The sequence below is a fragment of the Poecilia formosa genome, unplaced genomic scaffold (genome assembly GCF_000485575.1).
Source record: "Poecilia formosa unplaced genomic scaffold, Poecilia_formosa-5.1.2 Scaffold7, whole genome shotgun sequence".
Lineage (NCBI taxonomy): Eukaryota > Metazoa > Chordata > Actinopteri > Cyprinodontiformes > Poeciliidae > Poecilia > Poecilia formosa.
The window spans coordinates 670,054-691,069 of record NW_006799946.1 but is presented as its reverse complement, the minus strand read 5'-3'; the positions used below and the strand labels follow the sequence as shown (position 1 = coordinate 691,069).

Below are 21,016 nucleotides of genomic sequence, written 5' to 3'. Positions count from 1 at the left end.
ATAAAATTCAACAGTTTGAAGAAATCCTCTTTAACAGCAGTGACTCTGAGGAATTCAGTTTCTGTCTGACATTAGACAAAGATTTAGGCCCAATCTTGTCGCTTCAATGTTGCTTCAGTTCATTGATATTTGCAGACAACCGTTTCCATGCTGCTCTCGTAAGATCCTGCAAAGCGAAGTTAATGTCTGGACTTCGACTGGGTCATTAAAACCTTGATTCTTTTCTATTTTTTAGCCATTTTGCTGCACATTTGCTGCAAGTTTTGGAATTATTGTTCCATTGATGACCCAGTTCGGTCGAAATATCAGTTGTCAGATTGCCTCACATTTCAATCTAGATTCCTTAAATGTAAAGAGGAGTTTGTGGTTGATTGAATGACTGCAGGGCACTTTGTTCCCATGGCTGCAAAACAGCCCTTAATCATCAATTGTAACCTAACTACTTGCTTGATTAAGAACTTTAAAAACAATAGCAAGGCTTACCAATGTACCGTACAATGAAACCCAAAATAAAAGGCAAACACAAGTCAGAAGACAAAAAAAAATAAAAATAAAATTTGGTTCAAGGCCATGGAGCACAAGTGTGTCTTAAAATGATATTAAAAAGACAATAAAAGTTTTCCATTGTTTAGGTGTTGCAAAAGAAAAAGCCCTTTCTTCATTCAGTTTTCATCATGTCTTTGAAACCACAACAAGCAGCCGGTCTACTGGTCTGAGTCATCCAGACACAACATATGGGTGCTGCAGTATAGACCGATTAACAGAAGCAACATTATTAAGAGACATAAAAAAAAGAAAAAAAAAAGAATTTGCTCACATACTGGAAGCCAGTGGGGGAAACTCAAAATTGGAGAAATGTGCTCAAGTTTACTTGAGTTTAAACATCAAGAGGTGTTTTCCACTACTTGACTTTGAGCTTCTGAAGCCTGATTCTTAAAAAAATAAATAAATAAATAAATAAATAAAGTGCATGACATAAATTGAGGAATAAGGCCATCAAAGAAACTATGACAGCCTGCAGGCAGTTTTTGGGCAGAATGGTCTCATTTTTTGACAAAGCAACTGGAAAAAATAGAGGTTTACCACTGAGATTAATTCTTTACTGTCAGGTTTTATTGTAGGATTCCTCTAATTTCCCAAATTTGTGATCCGTACTTTCTCACCTTAATGCAGGGGACTAACTGTGCACACAGCAGTTACTGCTGGTGCCTCTAAATATGAACAACATTTATGTCTTGTTCTCATTAAAGTCAAGAAAAAAAAATCACTCTTATCCATATCCTGATTTCGACAATAAACTGTAACAGAGGCTGGACAGAGCACCCAGCTGAATGCGTGCACTTTGTGCAGTTATTTGTGTCAGTGTGTTCACCCAGTTCCACCGATGAGCGTGACACTTCTGTCAAATGCAATTTATTCCCAGCTTCAGGCTACAAAATGCTTCATTAGAAAGGGCAGTGAGATATACGATCAATATTGTCTCAATGTCATTTTCATTCAACTCGACTCTTTTCAACAGGATGTTTATGCCCACAAACACAGTCTCTGACTCATTTCTGTTGATGTTTGTCAGTGTTGAACCCTTAACTTTGATGTAAATGTCTGAGTTCGTACAGCTGTTCACCGATCGCTTAAATCAGTGAGCAGCTAAATAGACACATTTGATATCAGTGCCCAATGCATGCAGTTCATGTGCTACATTTAAACTGTGATGAAATGTAAGGTATAGGAGAAGATCTTAACACTGATCCAAACCATTCATCCTCAGGTAAACTCATGCCATTGTCATCAACACAGGCAAAGCTCTTGCCTCAGAAGTTGCCATGAGGACCCATTTCGGTTCTGGGGTCCTCAGGTGGTGAATTCATAATAAGTTTAAACTTTTTTTTTTTAAATCTCTTTAAAGTTGTCTGATTATTTAACTAGAGAACAGTCACAGTCATCGTGCACCAACAATCCCCCTTCTGAAATTCTGCAAATTGCATTTACATATTTCTTCCAGTAGAGGGCAGTCTGATTGTGACTGGACAAGGACAACAAAGCAAATGATTGCTTAGTGTCTTATTCTTATTAATAGGCAATTAGGCTACATTTAAAAGTCAGCTGATAATCAGAATGCACTCTTTTGGTGGCATGTAAAAATGCAGGAAAAATTATGAGATCACCACAAAATTATAAAAGTTTACAGAATGGCTGTTTGTGTCATGATTGTTTCCATAACAGCTTCTGCTTTCTGATATTTTTTTACTCTCAGCACTCTTTCTCCTCTTTCAGAAGTTCCTGTTTTGAAGTACGTTCCTCTATCAGTGCACATGGTTTAGTCAGTTCCCCAGCCAGTCTTAGCAACTTCTTAGAACGTTTATGAAGTATTTTTTTGTTGTTGTTCTTCTTTCTAAATTATCAATTTTCTCAAGAAGAAAACAGGAAAATGATATAATCAAAATAGAGACAGACACTGTATAAAGAATGTGAAGAACAAATTAGATTTTTTTTTGTTGAATTTCAAAAGATACATTTCAATATGAATGCAGAAAAAAGTTTTAAAATTACTATCATGGTCCTCTCTACACACACATTTTCAAAAGTGTGTAGACTTTGAGTTTCCGCTGTAAAGCACTAAGTGCAAGATCACCTACAAGTTTTATGAACAGGTTAATGAAATAAACAGGAAATCCAAGCTGGATATGCACACGGAAGTTTGTAGATTCTAAAACATATAAACTTTACAAGCTATGTGAAAAGTTTTGTAGATCTTTAAAATAAAGTTGCAGCTCTTCTTTTTATGCATTTTATGCTTTAGAAAGGGTGTATCTGATTAAAGTGAGAGATTAACATTTGCCTCTTTGTCACAATTTCCTGCCATGATTTATGATGCTCCTCTACCCCGTTCTTACGTGCTGATTAACTCATTACTCTCACCTGTGGCTCTGCCCCTGCTGGGTGCTGATTGTTCTCACCTGTCCTGCTGTCTATATAAACTCTCACTCTGTGAGTTTGGCTGTTGTTATCTTGTTGTCAAATGAGCAAGGTTCTTATTGTATACCTGACTTGTTATTTTCTAACTCCTGATCATTGCCTGTTCCTTGTCCACAAACTGAGTCACTCTGATTTTGGCTCTGAACTGTTATTGGTGCACAGGTTTTGGATTTGTTCTGCACCTTTTACTCCTCAAATCATGGGCTCATGACACCATCATTTAACTCAGCTGTGTTGATACAGAAACTTATCTAAAAGTTGCAGGAGACTGCCACATAAGGACCCTGGATTCAAGATCCTAGTCACATGGATGATGTCCAGAGAAACCACATCACAGACTGACCTGAAAACCGTTCCTGCAGCTGTTGCAGACCTGCTTACACTATCATAATTATCTCGTTAAAGTCTGTTTAACCTTTTTTGGATTAACTGTGGCAAACATTTTGGATTCAAAATATAGAAAATTCATTACATTTGAGATATCATCTAGCGGTAATCCTAGACACACTATACAAATGTAAGAAATTGTAAACAAAGAAGCTATTTGTTACCACATACATATTAATCTGTCTGCTATTACTCTGCAGTCATGTGCCATTATTAATGGAGTTCCTGAGCTTAATTGTTTTATCCACATTGTTTAAATCTGTAATTACATGGACTGCAGTCACAGTGTCAACAGTGAGGTCTTGTTTGCTTTAAAGCAAAAAGTTAACTGCATATTTAAATTAAAGAAATAATGTGAAAGTCTGATGGAGTCACTGCTCTGGTATGATTCCTAAAAAAAAAAAATGCAGAAATGTGCCTCTCTTTCAAAAAAAAAAAATCTGACAAGTTGAAATTATAAAACTACATTCATATATTCTTTGGAAAATCAAATATAGTGTAAAAACTATCGGCAGATAGTTTTCCAGTACTTACAGGTTTCTTCTGTTTTTGCATTTTTGTCTGCTTAGATGTTTTAACATGAAAAAGCATCTGAGTTTGTAAATTAGGAGAAACAACTGATGAAAACCAGATCCAATGACAAAGTATTTTCCCCATAATCAATCATTAACTCTGATAAACTAGAGAATTTGGAAAGTCTAAAAGAAAACTAGTCAAGATTTCGAGGTGGCCTAGTCAAAGTCCAGTGGGCTGAATTAAAAGGGAGGAAGAAGAATGGGCCAAAATTCTTTGGGGTGAATATTTTTAGAGAAAAATTACTTTCCTTTTGTTTTCTCTTGTGGTCATCAAACACAGACCATGTTGTCTTTGTTTGATGCCGTAAGTTGTTTGATAAGCTAAAATATTGTTAAAATCTAAAAGGTTTTACAGCATTGCATAAGTTTATAGCTGCACCAATCAAGTGGTTCTGACGGACGATCAAGACGCTAAAATTCTACAACAAAAAGAAATATTCATTTTCTCATTAATCAAATGTTTTAACGTCATAACTCAAACTATTCTCATTGTATACACAAGTCAACAGAGAAGCAAAAAGAAAAGAAACCCCTAAGGCTGCACACAGTTTTTCTACAGGACTGAGAAGATAAATCAAAACCAGGAGTAAAACATAAATATACGCAAGACATTTTCACTGCAATTGGTTTGCCAAACGCAGAGCAGGCAGTCAAAGTGAGTGTCTGATTGGAGATAATTTGTTTGTCTGTAATGCTGTTCAGGTTACAGACCAAGTGTCTCGTTGCAGGATAGCTGCACACAGGGACAGTTTAGAGATGAGGCTGTGGCAGACGTCCAGAGTCAGGGTGACCTGTGAGACGAGCTCGGCTACAGCATCGCTTCATCTCACTCAGTCGCTTCTTTAACCTCTGCTTTCTGGGGGGGGGGGGCGGTTTCAGTCCTCTAACAGGCTTGTTATAAAATTAGCTGCAGACAGACAAAGGGAGGTAATTCTGACGTTACGCATCTTACACCCTTGAACACAGCCTCCTGATGATTAAATATCTAAAAGAAATTAGACTCTGATCTTCTCCTGAAAATGGTTTGGTATTTAAGGATTAATCAAAGCATTTGTGTACCGTGGATCATGGTTAAATAAGAAGCCATCAATCAGACAAATTAAAAAAAAAATTAATTACAGAAGCACTATATGGAAAAGCTACATTCAAAGCTTCATAATTTTCTTTTGTTTTGCTTCTAACGATCCAGACGTTCTGATCCTTTAAAGTATTTTTTCTAATGGCTCTGCTAGCTTTCTTAAGCTCATCAAGTTTTTTTTTTTTTTTTTTTTTTTTTGTCTTCAAACTTTGGTTTCTTTTTTCATCTAAATGAAATCAGATATAGATCCAATGGGTTTTGTTGTCTTTTACGCTTTTCTGAGTTATTTGTAGAGATTAATTTTTACATGTGTTTAAAGCAGACAGAGCAACTGAGAGCTGTTTGCACCTCAGCGGTTTAGACGCAGCAGTGAAACGAAGCATAGAAGCAGAGATCTGGGACTGCACTTGGAGGAAAAATAGAGCTTAGGATTAACGTTGGGGAAAAATAAGACTCAAGGACAGAAAATGGTGAAAACCAAAGAAGCACTAGTGAGAATAATGACTGAAGCAGAAGCGAGAATTTGACTGAGTCCAGCTCATCTGTCTCTAGGCCAAGTGTAAAATATCAGATTCTGCTACTTTAATTAGGACATACACTCTGAAGCCTAAGTTATACACAAAACAATATAGAAAATGTTTTTGTTGGTCTAGAAACAGAACCTACACAGCAGTGTTTGCAAGACATTCTCAACCCAAATGTATTCATTTGGTCACAAATGAATAAGAAGCTGTTGCTGCGAGGTTAGAGAGAGCCTCTCTCCTCTTTGAGTAATCTAACACTTAGCTTTAACTGAAACAGATTTTCACTGAACTTGTCTACTAACGTCTGACAAACTTCCAAATGCAGTTTGATTTGCAGCAACTAAATGCCACTCGACACTTAGTTTTCTGGCATCTAGAAAATATGAATAATTTTGGTCATTCTAACTGCGCAACAACCAGAAAGGTTTATGGCACAAAGTGAGAATGTATAATTATGAGCTTTTTTTTTTTCTTCTTTTGTATACATATACAAAAACAGCCCAAATTATTCAGATTTAAAATTATTTTTCAATTAATTTTATTTCATAATAGGATTTATAGATATATCCCCCTTTTTTTTCGTTGATTATCTGAGAAGGGGTTTGTTGTCAATGCATTTTTTTACAGATTAAAAACAATAACTCCCATCATCCTTAAAGCACTTGCCCTATAGTGAATCTTGGTGGTAGCAGCGTTATGCTGTGCAGCTGTTGGCTGGAGATTAGTTTATACCTTTGTCTCTGGCAAAAACTACTGCTCTGACACTTCTACTCTGCTTTTATCTAAAGACAGTGGTCTGCATGAGTGAAGTGTTCAAAAGTAAGATCATTTTCAACACTGACAGAAAATGAACCACCATTAGTCAAACTTTACAAATGCATTATGCAGAGGAAAACTTAGTCTAGGATCAGCAGTAAGATGTTGCATTTGTTGTTGTTGTTATTCCTACTTATAAAAGGAGAGGAATCTTCTTTCTTCTGATTGGCAGAAGATTTGTCTGTGCATTGTCGTCAGCTGATCGACCCCTGCTGCAGGGCAAGATCAGGGCTATAATACTGTATGTCAGATAAACACCCATTGATATGCGACTGCAGGGTGAGGGTCAGCCATGTTGGCTCAAAGCGAGCTCACGTAGAGGTCGGGTTTTCAAATGGTTTCTCAGCACACTTTGGATGAATTAGGCGGTCAGATCTGCTTGTTTGACGCTCTGTTTGCTTTGGAGCTCTGCTATCGTCAACAATTTGCAGCCCTGAGACGTGCTTCCTTAAAGGGTTTAGTTAAATTATGGAGACATTTGTCTTGCTCAGAACAACAAGTCAGCTCCCAGATCTACTGATGGTGCCGATTTCCTTCCATGTAATTGTGTTAGCTTCAAATGCTGCAAAGAATACGTGAGAGAAATTAGAAAGCTGCTGCAGGCTGTCGCTCCCAGAGGACATTGTGTCCCAATTTCTGGGTAAATAACACGTTTTTATGTTTGTGCACGTTGCATTTTAAATATGAATTCATTTACCTCATTTATATACACACATTGATATGACGTAGCTTAAATCCAAATGTATCCGATTTGCAGGTATTCATCATTCTGTTTCAGGGTTTTACAGTTTTGATGTCTTATTACTTTTATAACACTCCTATCTGATTTACTGAAATCATTTGTGCTGCATCTGTGACATTGTTATTGACTTTTATCTCCTTCTTTTACTTATTTTTATTTAATTTAATAAATGCATCAAAGCCAGAAAAGAACAACTCCAAGCTAAGACTTCCTCTGATTTAATGCAGATCCTCACTGAGCGTCAAGCTTGAATGCCCCAGGAGCTTTAAGTGTTAGGATCCCTGGGTTGTTAGATGGTTTTGTTGTTTGATTTGATTCTAGTTTCGTTATTATTTTGTGCTGCTTTCTCATGATGGTGAAATCTGTCTTGTTCCTGTTCTGCTTTATTTCAGTTCTTCTTAGTGTTTCTAGTTATGTTGATTTCTTATAGCTATTCTTTGTTATTCTCGCTTTTTTTAGTTCAGTTATTCTTTAGTGTTATTTAATGTTCCTCTTTGTACTCTTCCTGGACCCTGTGCCACTTTCTCTCTCCCTCTCCTCCTTCTGCCTCCTGCCCCCTCCACTCTTGTTCAGCATTCAACCTTTCCAGTATCTAAGCCTTTCATTCTCACGCACTCCCTGCCAGATCCTCCCGACTACTCCCATCTTTTCTCTGTTTATTCTCCACAGTTAATTTGTAGTTTTCATGACTTCCCCCCATTCTCATTGTGTCTCCTAGCTGACTTTTGTTATGATTTATTTTTGTTTGGCTTTGGATTTCCGTATTTTTTCCTTTTCAGTATTTTTTCATTAAACATCTCAAAATCACCTGCTGCCTTCCTTCCATTCTGCTTTTGGGCCCACTTTAAAAACATACAACATGACATTAATCTCACACTAAAATAACAGAAAGTCTCATTGCATCTTCTTGGCAAAATAGCATTATTTTAGATCACTTTCACTTTTCTGTTATCGTCCTCCCATTCATGTTATAAGACAGCAAAAAACACCACCAAAGACTCATTTTATTTCTTTAATATGCACATTGTGTATGTTTTATGTATTATCACATCATTAAAAGCCTCTATAGTTCCATGTTCATCTCTTCAGCTGAAATATTTCTAAAATCTCAGCTTTCCATTGACAGTCAACGTTAGCGACGTAACGTGATGTATTTAATTTAATGTGTTCCAGGTTTTGATGAAATATAAACCTGAGCTGAAGGAGCCGTCTCCTGCTTGGTTCCTGTCTCCTGACACAAGACAGGAAACCATGTCCCCATCACTTCGGACAGTTAAGAGAGCTATCTGGATCTTTTACTGTAGACATTCTAATTCTTTTCTCTGAAAAGTTCAAAATATCTTTTTCCTCTGACATCTTTGATTCTGCCTTTCTTGAAAAGCCACCGAAATGTGCCCACAGGTGATTTCATTGGAAAACTAAAATGAGATTTTCTAAAGATTGTGTACATTTCAATTATGAAGTACAACTGAATCATGTACTGTCAGAAACATAGATATCAAAATTTTACATCATTTTTTTTCTGATTGTAAGGCTTCTAAGTCATATAGTTCTAAATGATTGTATGTAAATTGCATAGATTGGATGAAACTACGGTGAGGTTCAACATGCAATAAACTAAAATATACCAAAAATATCAAGTTACTTATTTATTTACTGGATAATATTTTCCTATAATGATGGGATAGCCTCTCCAGTTTATGATAAATTTATTTTGAGGTATCGGACAGTTTACCTTATTTTTTCTTTCTTTTTTTCTTTCTTTTAGCGTAACTTTTAGTTCATAGAATTTTTTCAGATTTAAAGATTTCTCTGATATTTTTTTGCAGCAAATGTAACAGAATCCTTTCTATTATTTTGCCCAAAATAAAACTTTTTGTGCTTGTGATAATGATATCGATTTAAAGCAGGATGAGGAGGACAGAGGAAGAAATAAACAAAAGCTTATAAAAAAGGTGACAAAAATCCTAAATAAAACAGCAACACTGACTGCAAACATCGGAAAAAAGAGACAACATAATAAACATCTTGTTGCTCTGCTCAGAGTAAAAGATGAGCCCCCATCTCTGCTCGTCATCCTGATACACCCAGATGATTTTAATGCTGCCAAATGAATTTAATTACTTTATTGTGCATTTAACATTTATTTTAGCAAACAGACCTTTCTGTGTTTGTATACTAAGCTGCTGGGTTTTTTTTTTCTGTCACGAAATGAAGTTTTCTAAAGGTCACCATTTCGTTTTGAAGTTTTGAATTTGTGTGGCTCCTGTAACTAATCACTTCTGCCTTAGAAACAAAACAGATTTACTGACTGATTAAATAAGTGAGCAAATAAATAAATATGGAGAAGGACACTGATGACTCAGCCCGGTGGGATCGGTGATACACAGCTGGTGCAAGTGGAAATGAAGACACTGAAGTAATCTTCTAGCCTCCTACACACCTGACTGCAGGGAGGAAAATGTGTGGAGGTGGAGAGGAACTGACCTTGAGAAATATATGGTAATATTAAAAGCTGTGTAAAATGGCATGCTCTTGAAAATATCAGTTCAGATAGAGCGAAATGTAAAGATAAAAAAACAAAAAAAAAAAAACAAGTAACAAGTAAACAAGTAAGACTGAACTGAGATTGTCTTTCTCCCTCTGACATCAATGATGCAATTGTTCAACTTAACCTGACTCTGAGATGGAGATGCCTTACAGTTCTGGTGTTACATACAGGCATGAGTCAGAATAGCTTAAAATAAGTCAACTTGAATAGAAAATAATAATCTGATGTTAGGATAAATGAGTAAGAGCAGGGAAAGCGTTTTGAAATTAGAGAGAAAAGATATCTGGATATTTAATGTTAGCTTTAACAATGCTGAAAATAAAAAAAGTCCATATTTTTTCTGTAAAATGTAATTAGAAGGTTTACGTGAGGAACAAATATGGACACTCCCATATGTATTCTCCCTTTAAAACACCTAGCATTACACATATACATCATTTTGAAGGAGGTTTGCCTTGTTTATACCTCAGACATTTAACTTAGTCTGCTCCTGACTGTTGATGTGGTGAATGAACACTGTGGTAAGATTGACAAAGTTCTTTGAGGCCCTGAGAAAGAATTTTGCAGCAGATTAGAAGTTTATAAAGGTTTTTAAAAAAACAATTAGAAATTTGTAATTTCAGTACACGGAAGATATTGATTCAAAACAGCCAACCTGCTCAGGTCAAACTGTCCAAGCAAGTTCACCCACAGACCACAGGATCCAAAAAAAAGTCTCCATAAATCCTAAAAAGTTATATTGGAGGATAGATATAAGAAAAGTACAAGTGGGAAAATGGCTCATTTGTATTGCTTCTTCTTTCATTTTTTTTCTTAAGAATCATGATTAATCAGAATTCAAATAAGAAAAAAAAAAGAAATAGAATGAATACCATCTCAAATTACTGCTGGTCAGACCTCCATTTTTTCTCAGCAGTGTTGTATAATTCAGCTGAATGAGGTTGGTATATAATTTAGAATTTGGCTGCAGAGTTGGTCTGAAAGCTCTGACTTTATTTATTTTGTCACTTTTCCAGCATGAAAACACTTCAGACTAAATCCCCATTAGATCCATGAGCATGAAAAATGACCATTTTATATCCCCTGTCAGGCTCAGTGTGGTTTCCCTTCATTTTCTCCACTTCATCAGATCCGTTCCCTCCTTCTTCACACATCAGTCTCCTCCTCCCTCCCTCGCTCCTCTTTTGCCTCATTTCTCTCCTCTCCCTCAGTTTTAGTTGTTGCAGCGATGTACCAGCTGCCTGGACTCCTCTGCTCCTCCTCCTCCTCAGCTTCCTCCTTGTCTCCTTACTGGTCATCCAGCAGAGACTCTGAAGGAGCATTTGGGGGGGAGCGACGCTAAAGTGGACCTGCTGTGATCCAGGAGGAGAGAAACACCCTGAAAACTGGATTTGAAGGTAAGACAGCAGATCGGAAACTCATCCTAATAAATGTTTAAAATATTCATTTTTAAGCTCAATCCGGGCTTTTACACTTAAATGATTTTCTGGATTGGGAGAAATTTTCAAATCATAAGTTTCTCAAGAAAGCAGGTCTGCATTATCTCAGTTTTAAAAGTTGGCTTGAACTAGTTTCTTGTTATTTTACCCCCACATTTTTTTTTCCTGAAACCCATTCATCATCATATCTGGTGTCAGGAAGTACTTCTGGATTCACTCATCTTCTGCGCTCCAACCGCAGGTCAAAATTTTGGCATCCAACTCAGTAACCAATCTGCACAGACATTTTTTTTTTTCCCACTGTCATCTGTTGGCAGCTAATTTTCTCAGGACTTCATCTTCTTCTTCTTCTTCTCTCCATAATACATAAATAAATATTTTACTTTCCTCCAAAACACTTACAGACATGAGTCCTGTTGTCATGTAAAACACCAGCTGCTGTGCAGTTAGGCTCGGAGCACACAATGTCTTAAAGCACTGTTGTTTCAGGTGATGAATAATTGAGAGGCGTGCAGGCAGAGTTTGGTTCGTCATCCTGGGCTCCGAAGCCCCCCTGCAGAGCCGCGTCCTGCAGCCTCCAGCTGCATCTCTAGAAAAACTTTTCTGTCAGTAAGGACCATCCCACTGATCTGATGGAGCTCATCTGTTCAAACACTCATCTGCTGAGAGGTGGAGATGATTCTGTTGAGACTTTGAGTCGTTTGATTGCCTGTGCAACACATCTAGCCACCTGAAGGATGACATAGTAAAACACACCTGGAGTGAGAATGGTCGATCTCTCCTTCCAGAATCCGCAGCACTCTCGGGAATGAAGGTGCCAGGGAAACGTCTGAGATAAAGGAGATTTTGGCTGGTCTGCAGGATTATTGATCACCACGAGAGTTTGCAGGTCTTTTGCCTCACGTTTAGCCAGCAGCCTCACGACCTTCTCGTTCATGGCGATCATGTTTCTCATTTCTGGTCCTGAGCCGAGGCATGTGAGGAAACAGATCAGGTGTCTTCACAGGCTGAGAGTTAGTAAAAGTCTTCAAATTAAGCTCCAAATGTAGAGAGAGTCTTTTATTCATAAACTCTGCTGGGACACTTGCTCATAATGAGATGCAAATATTCCAAAATGTATTTTTCTGATGAGCGGCAGGACTCTTGGATAAACGGATAAAAAGAAAGGTAATATTTTAGACAAATCTTTAAGGATTCCAGCTTGTCATATTTTGTATGTTATAGCTACTAACTTTTAAAACATTTTCACATAAATGAAATCTTGTGCAGTCAACATAGACTCACCACATTTAGTCCCTCTAAATGTGTATTCTGTGGTCATCGCTGTCACTGACTTCATTTTTTTGTCTCTATTTTGTTCACGTCATAGACTTTACATGTCATTCGTTGTTTCTACTTAGCTGTCTTACCTTCCTGGAGTTAGCTGAGCAATTATTACCTTATTCCCTCTCGACAGATTATCCACTTAGCTCTGTCTTTCTCACTTTCACCCTGTCTCACTCCAGTATAAAACACCTGATGGGGCTATCCCTGCCTCTAACTATCTGTATTTTGCTCTTCATGGAATAGATTTTACTACTGACTCAACCCTGTATGCTTAGCTGTAGTTATCTCCTAAGTGAAGCTACTACAGGAGCTTCTGCTTTCTCATAGAAAATACTCCTAGACCACTTCGTCACAGTTTTTATTGTGCGTACTTTGTCCACTCAAACCTCCATTTGGTTACTGCAGATGGCTTCTCGCACAGAGTCTGGTACTACTGGAGAATTGCTGTAAGCTGATGACGCCATGCAATCAACTGTCCACTGTTGATGCTCGTTAAGGAGGAGGGATAGCTGTAGAGTCAGTGGCTAGATGCAATCAACTTGGATTCTTTAAAAAAATATATATATAACAACTGTCAGACTAAAACTGAGCCTCACTGCACTTTATATCTAAAATCAAACTGGAATTTATATAATTTGTCTTGACTCTGTCTATATTACCTGAAACAGGAATTGCAGGAGACATTTCGAGGGTCCTGTGTCATTTTCCTTCCACTTCCCAATTGCGATTAGTAGTCTGGGGTTTTAATGTGAAGAAATGTAAAGAGCATAAATTTGTTTGCAAAGCAGTGCATAAAATAATAATAATTAAGAAAAAAAATACGACGGAAATTTAGTCAACTTCTGCTGCAGACATACCATATAAAATAATTTGATCCGTTTTGATTATTTTCAAAAACTAAAACTTAAATGACTTTGTTTTTACTGTTGAGATAGCAGGCAGAAAGATTACTATTTTAAATGTGAGTAAAAAAAAATCCTGGATGTCATGCAGGACTGCAGATGTCACATGCTGTTTGTAAGACTGTGGCACCTTGTGTCACACAATGCAGGGATGATGTATCCCTGCAAACACACACTCCACCTCCTGCGGGAGCCGTGTGTGCCTATTAATACTGAACAGGACATCTTATCTCATGCTATTAGATAAAGAAAAGTGAAATGGGAAAAGGCTTTTATCGATACACAAACTGCCTAAAAAAAGCAAGAAACTGGAATGAGTCTAAGCTCTCGTTTCCTCCAAAAGTTCAGGGATATGGCAGCTATTTATGGTCCCGGATTGAAGTCTCTGTGAGAGTTCAGTCTTGACAAAACAGTAACCGAAAGTCATGTTCTGGAGCTTTGGTCAGATGAATGTTACGTAAATGTCTCAGTGTGTTTTTGTCCCTTCCTCCTGACCTTGCAGATGTTCCTCTGTTCAGTCTCTTAAAGCTGTATAGACATTATTTCTGCGTGGAAAAAAAAAAAAATGCTTCAAAGAAACCGATTCTTGTTTTACTTTTTTTTCTGCTTTAAATAACATAGCAAGATCACAGTATCATAATGATTTTATTTTATAAAGCGAATCAGTGCAACTGAAGAGCTTCATGTTGTGTATGTCCAACTGTGTACATTTAAGTCAAGTTCTTCCACACCATGCTTGCTTATCGGTGTCTTTATGGCTGTTACTTTGTGTACTGGTGAATGAGTGCATTGACTGACACTGTTTATATGTGTTTCAATATCACTTACACAGTGGTATTGAAAAAGGAAATGACCTTTCCCTCAAAGGGTAAGGTTGGTTGGGGCTGAAAGGTTCCACCACAAACACACACAAAAAAAAAACTCTCCTCCATCAAACTGCATACATATCGCAACAAAAAAAAAAAGAAACAAATTTCACAAAAACTCAAAGTCAAATGTAATTACCAAAGCTTTATCAAATTACTAATATAACAATGATCCATGGGCATTCAGTGTCACACAGATGATGAGTAGATCTAAGTGGACAAAGTGAACATTGAACGCTGAGTTTTAACTTATTTGATCCTTTTTTAATCACCCTTTTATATTCTGCTCACTTAACAGAATTTAATAAAACATTGAAATCCCCCCTCTGACCTGGCAGATGGCAAAACCTTTCACACTGACAATAAAATTAGATGCAAAGAATAAGCATATTTCAGTTAGTAAGTCTCTCTGCACATATTTGAAGCTTTGGGATGATGCAGTCAGAAAAAAAGAGGAGTTAGATGCAGGAAACTGTAACAAAATTACTCCTGCTTCATGTGAAATCTTAAAGCTAACTCGAACTCTATCAAGACTTAGCAAAAATTATTTTAGTTTTAAAATGTCTCATAACAAGTTTGGGAAATCATTAAAGGTCTTTGCAATGAAACAGTTAAGAAACCTTAGGTCTTGAGGAAATATTGAGCATCGGTGCCTGTGAATTGGAGCTTTTTGGAGCTGAAAAGTCGGATCGATTCAGAGTTAAGGACCAGTGGCTCTACTGCAGGATGCCTGCACATCGTGAGAAACTAATTTCAAGAGGACATGAAGCTGCCCTATTCCTGCTGACCTGTTCTTTTTATATGCCATGAATATCATTAATGTTCATAACTGCAGTTTGGTTCAGGCCTTTCTGCTGGTGCCAAGATGAAATAAAGCAGCCATCCACAAAGCAATTTGATGCCCCTCGGTGTTGTTATCAAATTACCTCTACAGGCACCAAACGTGCCAGTCCTCCGGTGTTTGTTCAGGGGTTTTGGCACATAAACAACCTCTATGATGGCATTAATTAAATATGACAAACTGCTTGTAGTGGTGATTGCCCTGATCGTATCAGAGGGGGAAGCTTTTATGAATGTGTTGACTTTAAAGTGCTGTTTATACTTGCTGTGCATCCACACATGGCTGAAAGATAATACAGTCCAAATTTGGTTGACATGGATGAGTGAAGAAAATTAGGAGAGCAGGTCCTGGATTGGCTGATGAAGACAGGGTGAACAACACTCAGGTGAAAAGGTCAAACTGGGAAAGAAAAAAGCAGTATATATTGAGAAACAGGAGGTTAATAGGGTCAATGAGTCAGCCCCATCTGTTGTTGTGGACCTGCAGTTTAATTGAATGAGTGCATTGACTGACACTGTTCATATGTGAGGCTGTTTGGCTGTGCAAACAATGTTTCTCTGAGATCTTTCAGAAATCTCATCAGCACAAACCAGCATTTTATGCAAATTTTTTTTTGTAGTTTTCTAAGTGAAAGACATGACAGGGACAAGAGAGAAGACTTCCACTTCTTTGCACTTTTTACAGCTAAGACCAAAATGATTAACTTAGCTAATTTTTGTTAAAGGTTTCATGTTGCATATGTGTATATGTGCATGTGCCTGGTTGTTACGTATTTTCTAAAGGCTCCCCTTTGTGGCTCAGAACAGCAACAGAAGAAGTCAGGTAGAGACAGCAGGACAGTTTTAGAGTGCCTTGTTATATGAGCTAATGAGTCGGTCACACTTTTACATTTTACCAGCTCAAAAATGAAGACAGCAGATGTTTTTTTTTTTTTGTTTGTTTGTTTTATACGTGAATTATAAACAATAAATATTAAAAGTAAGCCTTCAAAAATGATTTTCCAACAGATCCTGTTACAAGGACTTCTAAGAGAATCTATAATCTATACTTCTATTTTATGCTGTTTTTTTTTTTAAACACTTAGACTCATTTTTCTTTGACTTGTATTTTTTGTGTGTGTTACTCTTCAGAAGAAGCACAAAGGCCATGATCGACTGGCCTAATGTGACAGCGTCCAGCTACGAGGAGCTGGACCTAAAACCAGAGGAGCTGCAGAGATCCAAATGTGTCCTTGGCTTCATTCCAGTCATTTACTACAGTGTTCTGCTTTGTGTGGGAGTACCAGGTACACTGTTCGTCTAATTCACAGTTCGTATGTAAATTAAAGGCATAACTATAGATTGAATAGAAAAGTGAATTAGTGGCATATTACTGGTGCTAATGGGTCAATTAGATGATATACTGGTGGTCATATGATGTGTGCTGTTGGTTCTTCCAACATAAGAACCAACAGCATATTTGTGATCTTAGCCAAATATATTAATTAATTAATTAATAAAGCCAATCACTGTTAGATTTTTTTTTTTTTCTGCATCGCTTATACCAGCCCATGGTATGTGGTAAAAGCATATGACAGATGTGCTTTAGTCATTGCTTCCTCCTATGTAAAACACATTTTTTGGTACCAATCTGAAGGAGATTTACAGTAATCCTAAAAACAGGCAGAGGTATCAGTGACCACCGAGTTCACTTTACTAATTGTTCTCAAAGGTAAGTAAATCTACAGTCAAGGAAAGGGTTTGACTTTTAGCCAATCAGAGGGAAAGTCCCTTTTTTTTGAAAATGAGAAATAAAGCTGAAATCCACAAATACTTCAAGCTTCCCTAAAAACAATTCGGTAAAACACCAAAAATACCTTAGTATGCATTTATGTGCTTAGTGGAACCCATCTGCCACAGAGGCTAACTTCCACAGACTTGTTATCACCAGCTTTGTGTCAAGTAGTTGCACTAAGGTATTTCACCATGCTGCATTTTCTATTGAATGCTTTAGATACGCTCTACAAGAAATCCACAAACAAGCAAATCTACAGAGAATAATATGGAGTTTCGTTCCACTAAGAAATCTATGAATACGTGATATACCCATTAACATGCCAGTAATATTTTTTACAATGAACTGAAACGATGCAAAAGGAGTATTTCTTTTGAAAAGAAACTTGACTAAAACATGTGAGACACCAGGCCAACAGGGCCGTAGATGGACACTGTTGCTCTGTGGCTGAAATAATGACATTCCTGCTTCTGTCTTTGTTTGATGTTTCAGTAAACATCCTCACAGCAGTGGCCCTGTGCAGACTGGCATGCCGCACCAAGAAACCTCTGTACTACTACCTTTTAGCAGTGACAGGCTCAGATATTCTTTCCCAGCTCTTCATCATCTTTGTTGGGTTCCTGCTAGAGACGGCTGTTTTTCACCGCGACGTCCCTACCGTCCTGCTGCACGTGGTCAGTGCTGCAGAGTTTGCTGCCAACCACGCCTCCATCTGGTCCACCGTACCCCTTACTGTGGACCGGTACGTGGCGCTGTGCCACCCCTTGCTCCACCGACAGATCAGCTACCCAGCACGGGCCAGGAAGATCATTGCAGCGGTGCTGGTGTTGTCGCTTACGTCGGGCGTACCTTTCTTCTGGTGGTCAGACGTGTGGAGGGACAGCCACCCTCCCTCAGCGCTGGACGCAGTGCTCATATGGACACATGTTACCATCATCTACTTCCTGCCATGCAGCATCTTCTTGGTGCTGAATTCTTTGATAATCCGCAAGCTGAAGATAAGGCAGAGGCAGCAGCCCTGCCAAGAGGAGCGTGGGCCTCCGCGCCGTCTAGGAAAAACCACGGCCATGCTGCTGGCGCTCACCTCTGTGTTCTCAGTTCTGTGGGCTCCTCGGACTGTTGTAGTCATCTACCACCTGTATGTTTCCTCGGTTCACCAGGATTGGCGTGTCCACTTGGCCTACGACCTGTCCAACATGCTGGCCATGCTCAACACGGCTGTCAACTTTTTCCTTTACTGCTTCGTCAGCAGGCCTTTCCGCAGCGTCGTGCGGGACATCATGCTGCTCAGAGGGGGGCCGCTGCACCCTCGCCGGCCTCTGCCCCAGCAGCAGGCCCCCACCAACGCCTCCAACTCGTCTCTCTACAGTGGGAACAACAAACGCTCGCAGCGAGACTCCACCCCCTTGTCACCTCGCAGAAACAGAAAGCCCTCGTGACCTGGTGTTTCCCTCCCATTAATCCAAAACACCCGTCGTCCCACGGTCTCGGTGCACATCAAACCCCAGGGGCCAGCACTGTGTTCCAGCCACGGTCGTGGACAGTTGCCAGTCAGCCCTGGAGCTCTCTCACAGGGCTCCAAACGATCTGAACTTTCATGGTTTTTTTGTCTTCTCTGACCTGGAGTTGTTTGTTTTACTAAATCAAGCAAAACGGCTGTTTATTTATCTTTGCAACAAGGAATTTGACAAAATTAAAGTGGTTTTGTTTTTTTTCTTTTCCATATTTGGTAGAAATTTCACGTTTTTCATTCTGCTAGCCATCAAGGGTAGGAAAATAATAGAATAAATCACACGCTTGCCGCTAAATGTAAAAAATGAGTCTGCTGTGTCACTACAGTTGTTACGCAAGTCTAGAAAATGAAAAAGGGTGGTCTGAAATGTGACCGGTTCATTTGTAAGCAGTTTGTTATGAACCACAGATATTAAGCCAATCGAGCAAAGAAATTGTACCCCACAGCACTCTCTCAGGAACAAAATCTGCTTGTTTGAATTACGAGCAGATTTTCTGTGAAACGAAATGAAAAAGCTGCACACGAGGCAGGGGTGAAGACCTGCTCTGTAAACAAGTCCTCAATCCGTGGAGACACCAACCAACACGAGCAAAGTGCAGGTCGGCCGTAGACGTGTGCACAAGCACACACGGAGAACACAGCTTTTCATGCATGCATGATCGTGTGCATGCATAGCCAGCTAGTACATTTCCACTTTCACCAAAGAGCACTGAATCAGTGAAGCCTCATGAAAGCTGCATCAGTTATAACTGTATTTAAACGTACTACCTGAAACTGTTATGGTTTAATGCCGCACCTGATTTTTCAAGTGTCTTATTATTGTATATAATATGTTTTTTTTATTATTATCATTATTCATGCATTACAGAAGTAAATGTTGGATGTTTTGTTTTTCTGCAAGTCATTTTACATTAAATTTTTATTTTTAAATGAACTGAAAACCTTTTTTATCTCCTTCTTGAATGATAATGTTGCAGTTTGTAACATTATACATTTCCTTACCACACAAATAAAGCCAGTACCCAAGCAGACTTTATTTTTCTTTAAAGATTGTAATCATTCTGGAGTCCTTTATTGACAGATTCCAGACAGAAATGTACAAAGATGGAGGAGAGAGGAAGACCTGCATCAAATGTCTCGAGGTCAACAATTGAAACCAAGATGACCACTTTGAGGACTGTAGCACTGCACCACTCGATGCCCCCCAATTAGACATTTTTGAGGTTTTTATATTGTCTTTACTTGTTTCATTGACATGGAATAGTCCACAATCCATGTCTACCAATCAGAGATTCTTCAAAGGAAACAGCTTTGCACAAGTCCTTGTATTTACTATAGAAATTCAGTATATCCTTGATATTTTTCTTCGACAAAAGTGGCTTCTGTCCTGCTTTTGACGAGCAAGTGCCTTCACCTCCATGTCCAATTATTTGCCCTTCTCCACTCCACAGGTATTTGATATTTACTGCTACTAGAGGCAGCAGTAAATAGCAAACACCTGGTGGAACGGCTCATCTGCTGAGATTATCATTCAAAGTACTTCTCAGTCCAACACTCCTAAAAATGATTGTTAAAATTATTATGGGAAGAATTGTTAGGATGAAATGCTGAAGGCAGAGTTTCAGAAAGAGTAGGAGCTTCTTAAAAAGACAGAGGTCCAATTTCAAGGCATCGATTTACAAAATCAAATTGGTTGATACATTCATTTTTATAACAGTGGATTGTAACATAATTTTCTGGCTGTGCTATCAAATGGCACTACGTGCTAGAAAATACATAATGCCATTTCTTCAATACAGAAAAGATTGTGGTTTGTTTGGTTTGTTTGGTTAGATTGTTTTTGTTGCAGCTAAAGCAATGGCAGATCGAGCTGAGCATAGCAGGCAACCTGGCAGGAGTGCTGCCAGCCCTGTGCCAGATAATTAGGTTTAGCTCTGGCAAAATCCCCGCATGGCTGGTCCAAGTTCAAATTCCCTGAACACCAGTCCACAGTGGTAAACACAACACAGATTAGTTACCGCATCTGCTGCCAAGCTACTCCAGGTTTAGGAAATTTCCAGCAAGTAATAGTTTAGTAACATCATGTGACCAGACGATTTTGTCAGCTGACTACATGGAATATACTTACGTAGTTTTTTTTTTTTTTTTTCGTTTCCTGGGTGGTGTTTGAACTTATACTAGTTGCCAATTCCAGGATTCAGACTAAAACTGTTAAAATGAGCGATTCGATAAGAATGAGACATTGTTTTGGGGTTCCTGATGAATCTTCTAGGCCTTGCTGGAGAAGACTTCACACAGCTGTTTAACTTGTGTATTTTCAACAACCTTCAGCTCTGAATGGGTACAAATGTTGTGACATTACTTAAATTTTCTACAATGAATTGTCATAATCAAAACTGTTGGTGTAAATATTAAGCGTGTATCTTTTTTGACAAGTTATATACACTTTAAATTTCCTCCTCCCGCACACTCATATCTGAAGCTCCCAGTGTAAACTGTCTGCTCCATCATTGTGTTTACAGTAGTGGTAAAAGACGTAGCGCTCATTCCTGATGTCAGGCTCATGTGGCCTACGCTTAGACTTTGTGCACAGACGATGACGTGAACCTTTTCTTAGAAGTCACCTCCTGCTTGTCCGGTGACGACAGAGGAAGGGAAGGAAGAGGGCATGTAATGGCAGCGAGTCGATGCTTATGGGGACTGCGGG

At 38.4% G+C, this 21,016-nt stretch overlaps 1 protein-coding gene across 1 annotated transcript; it reads left to right on the top strand.

Moving 5' to 3' along the window:
• Positions 1 to 10,865: 10,865 nt before the first annotated feature.
• Positions 10,866 to 19,341, top strand: gpr142 (G protein-coupled receptor 142). The gene is made up of 3 exons (XM_007570406.2): positions 10,866 to 11,046; positions 16,154 to 16,308; positions 17,289 to 19,341. The coding sequence occupies exons 2-3, from the start codon at positions 16,170 to 16,172 to the stop codon at positions 18,233 to 18,235; spliced, it is 1,086 nt and encodes a 361-aa protein (XP_007570468.1). The 5' UTR covers positions 10,866 to 11,046; positions 16,154 to 16,169; the 3' UTR covers positions 18,236 to 19,341.
• Positions 19,342 to 21,016: the final 1,675 nt, after the last annotated feature.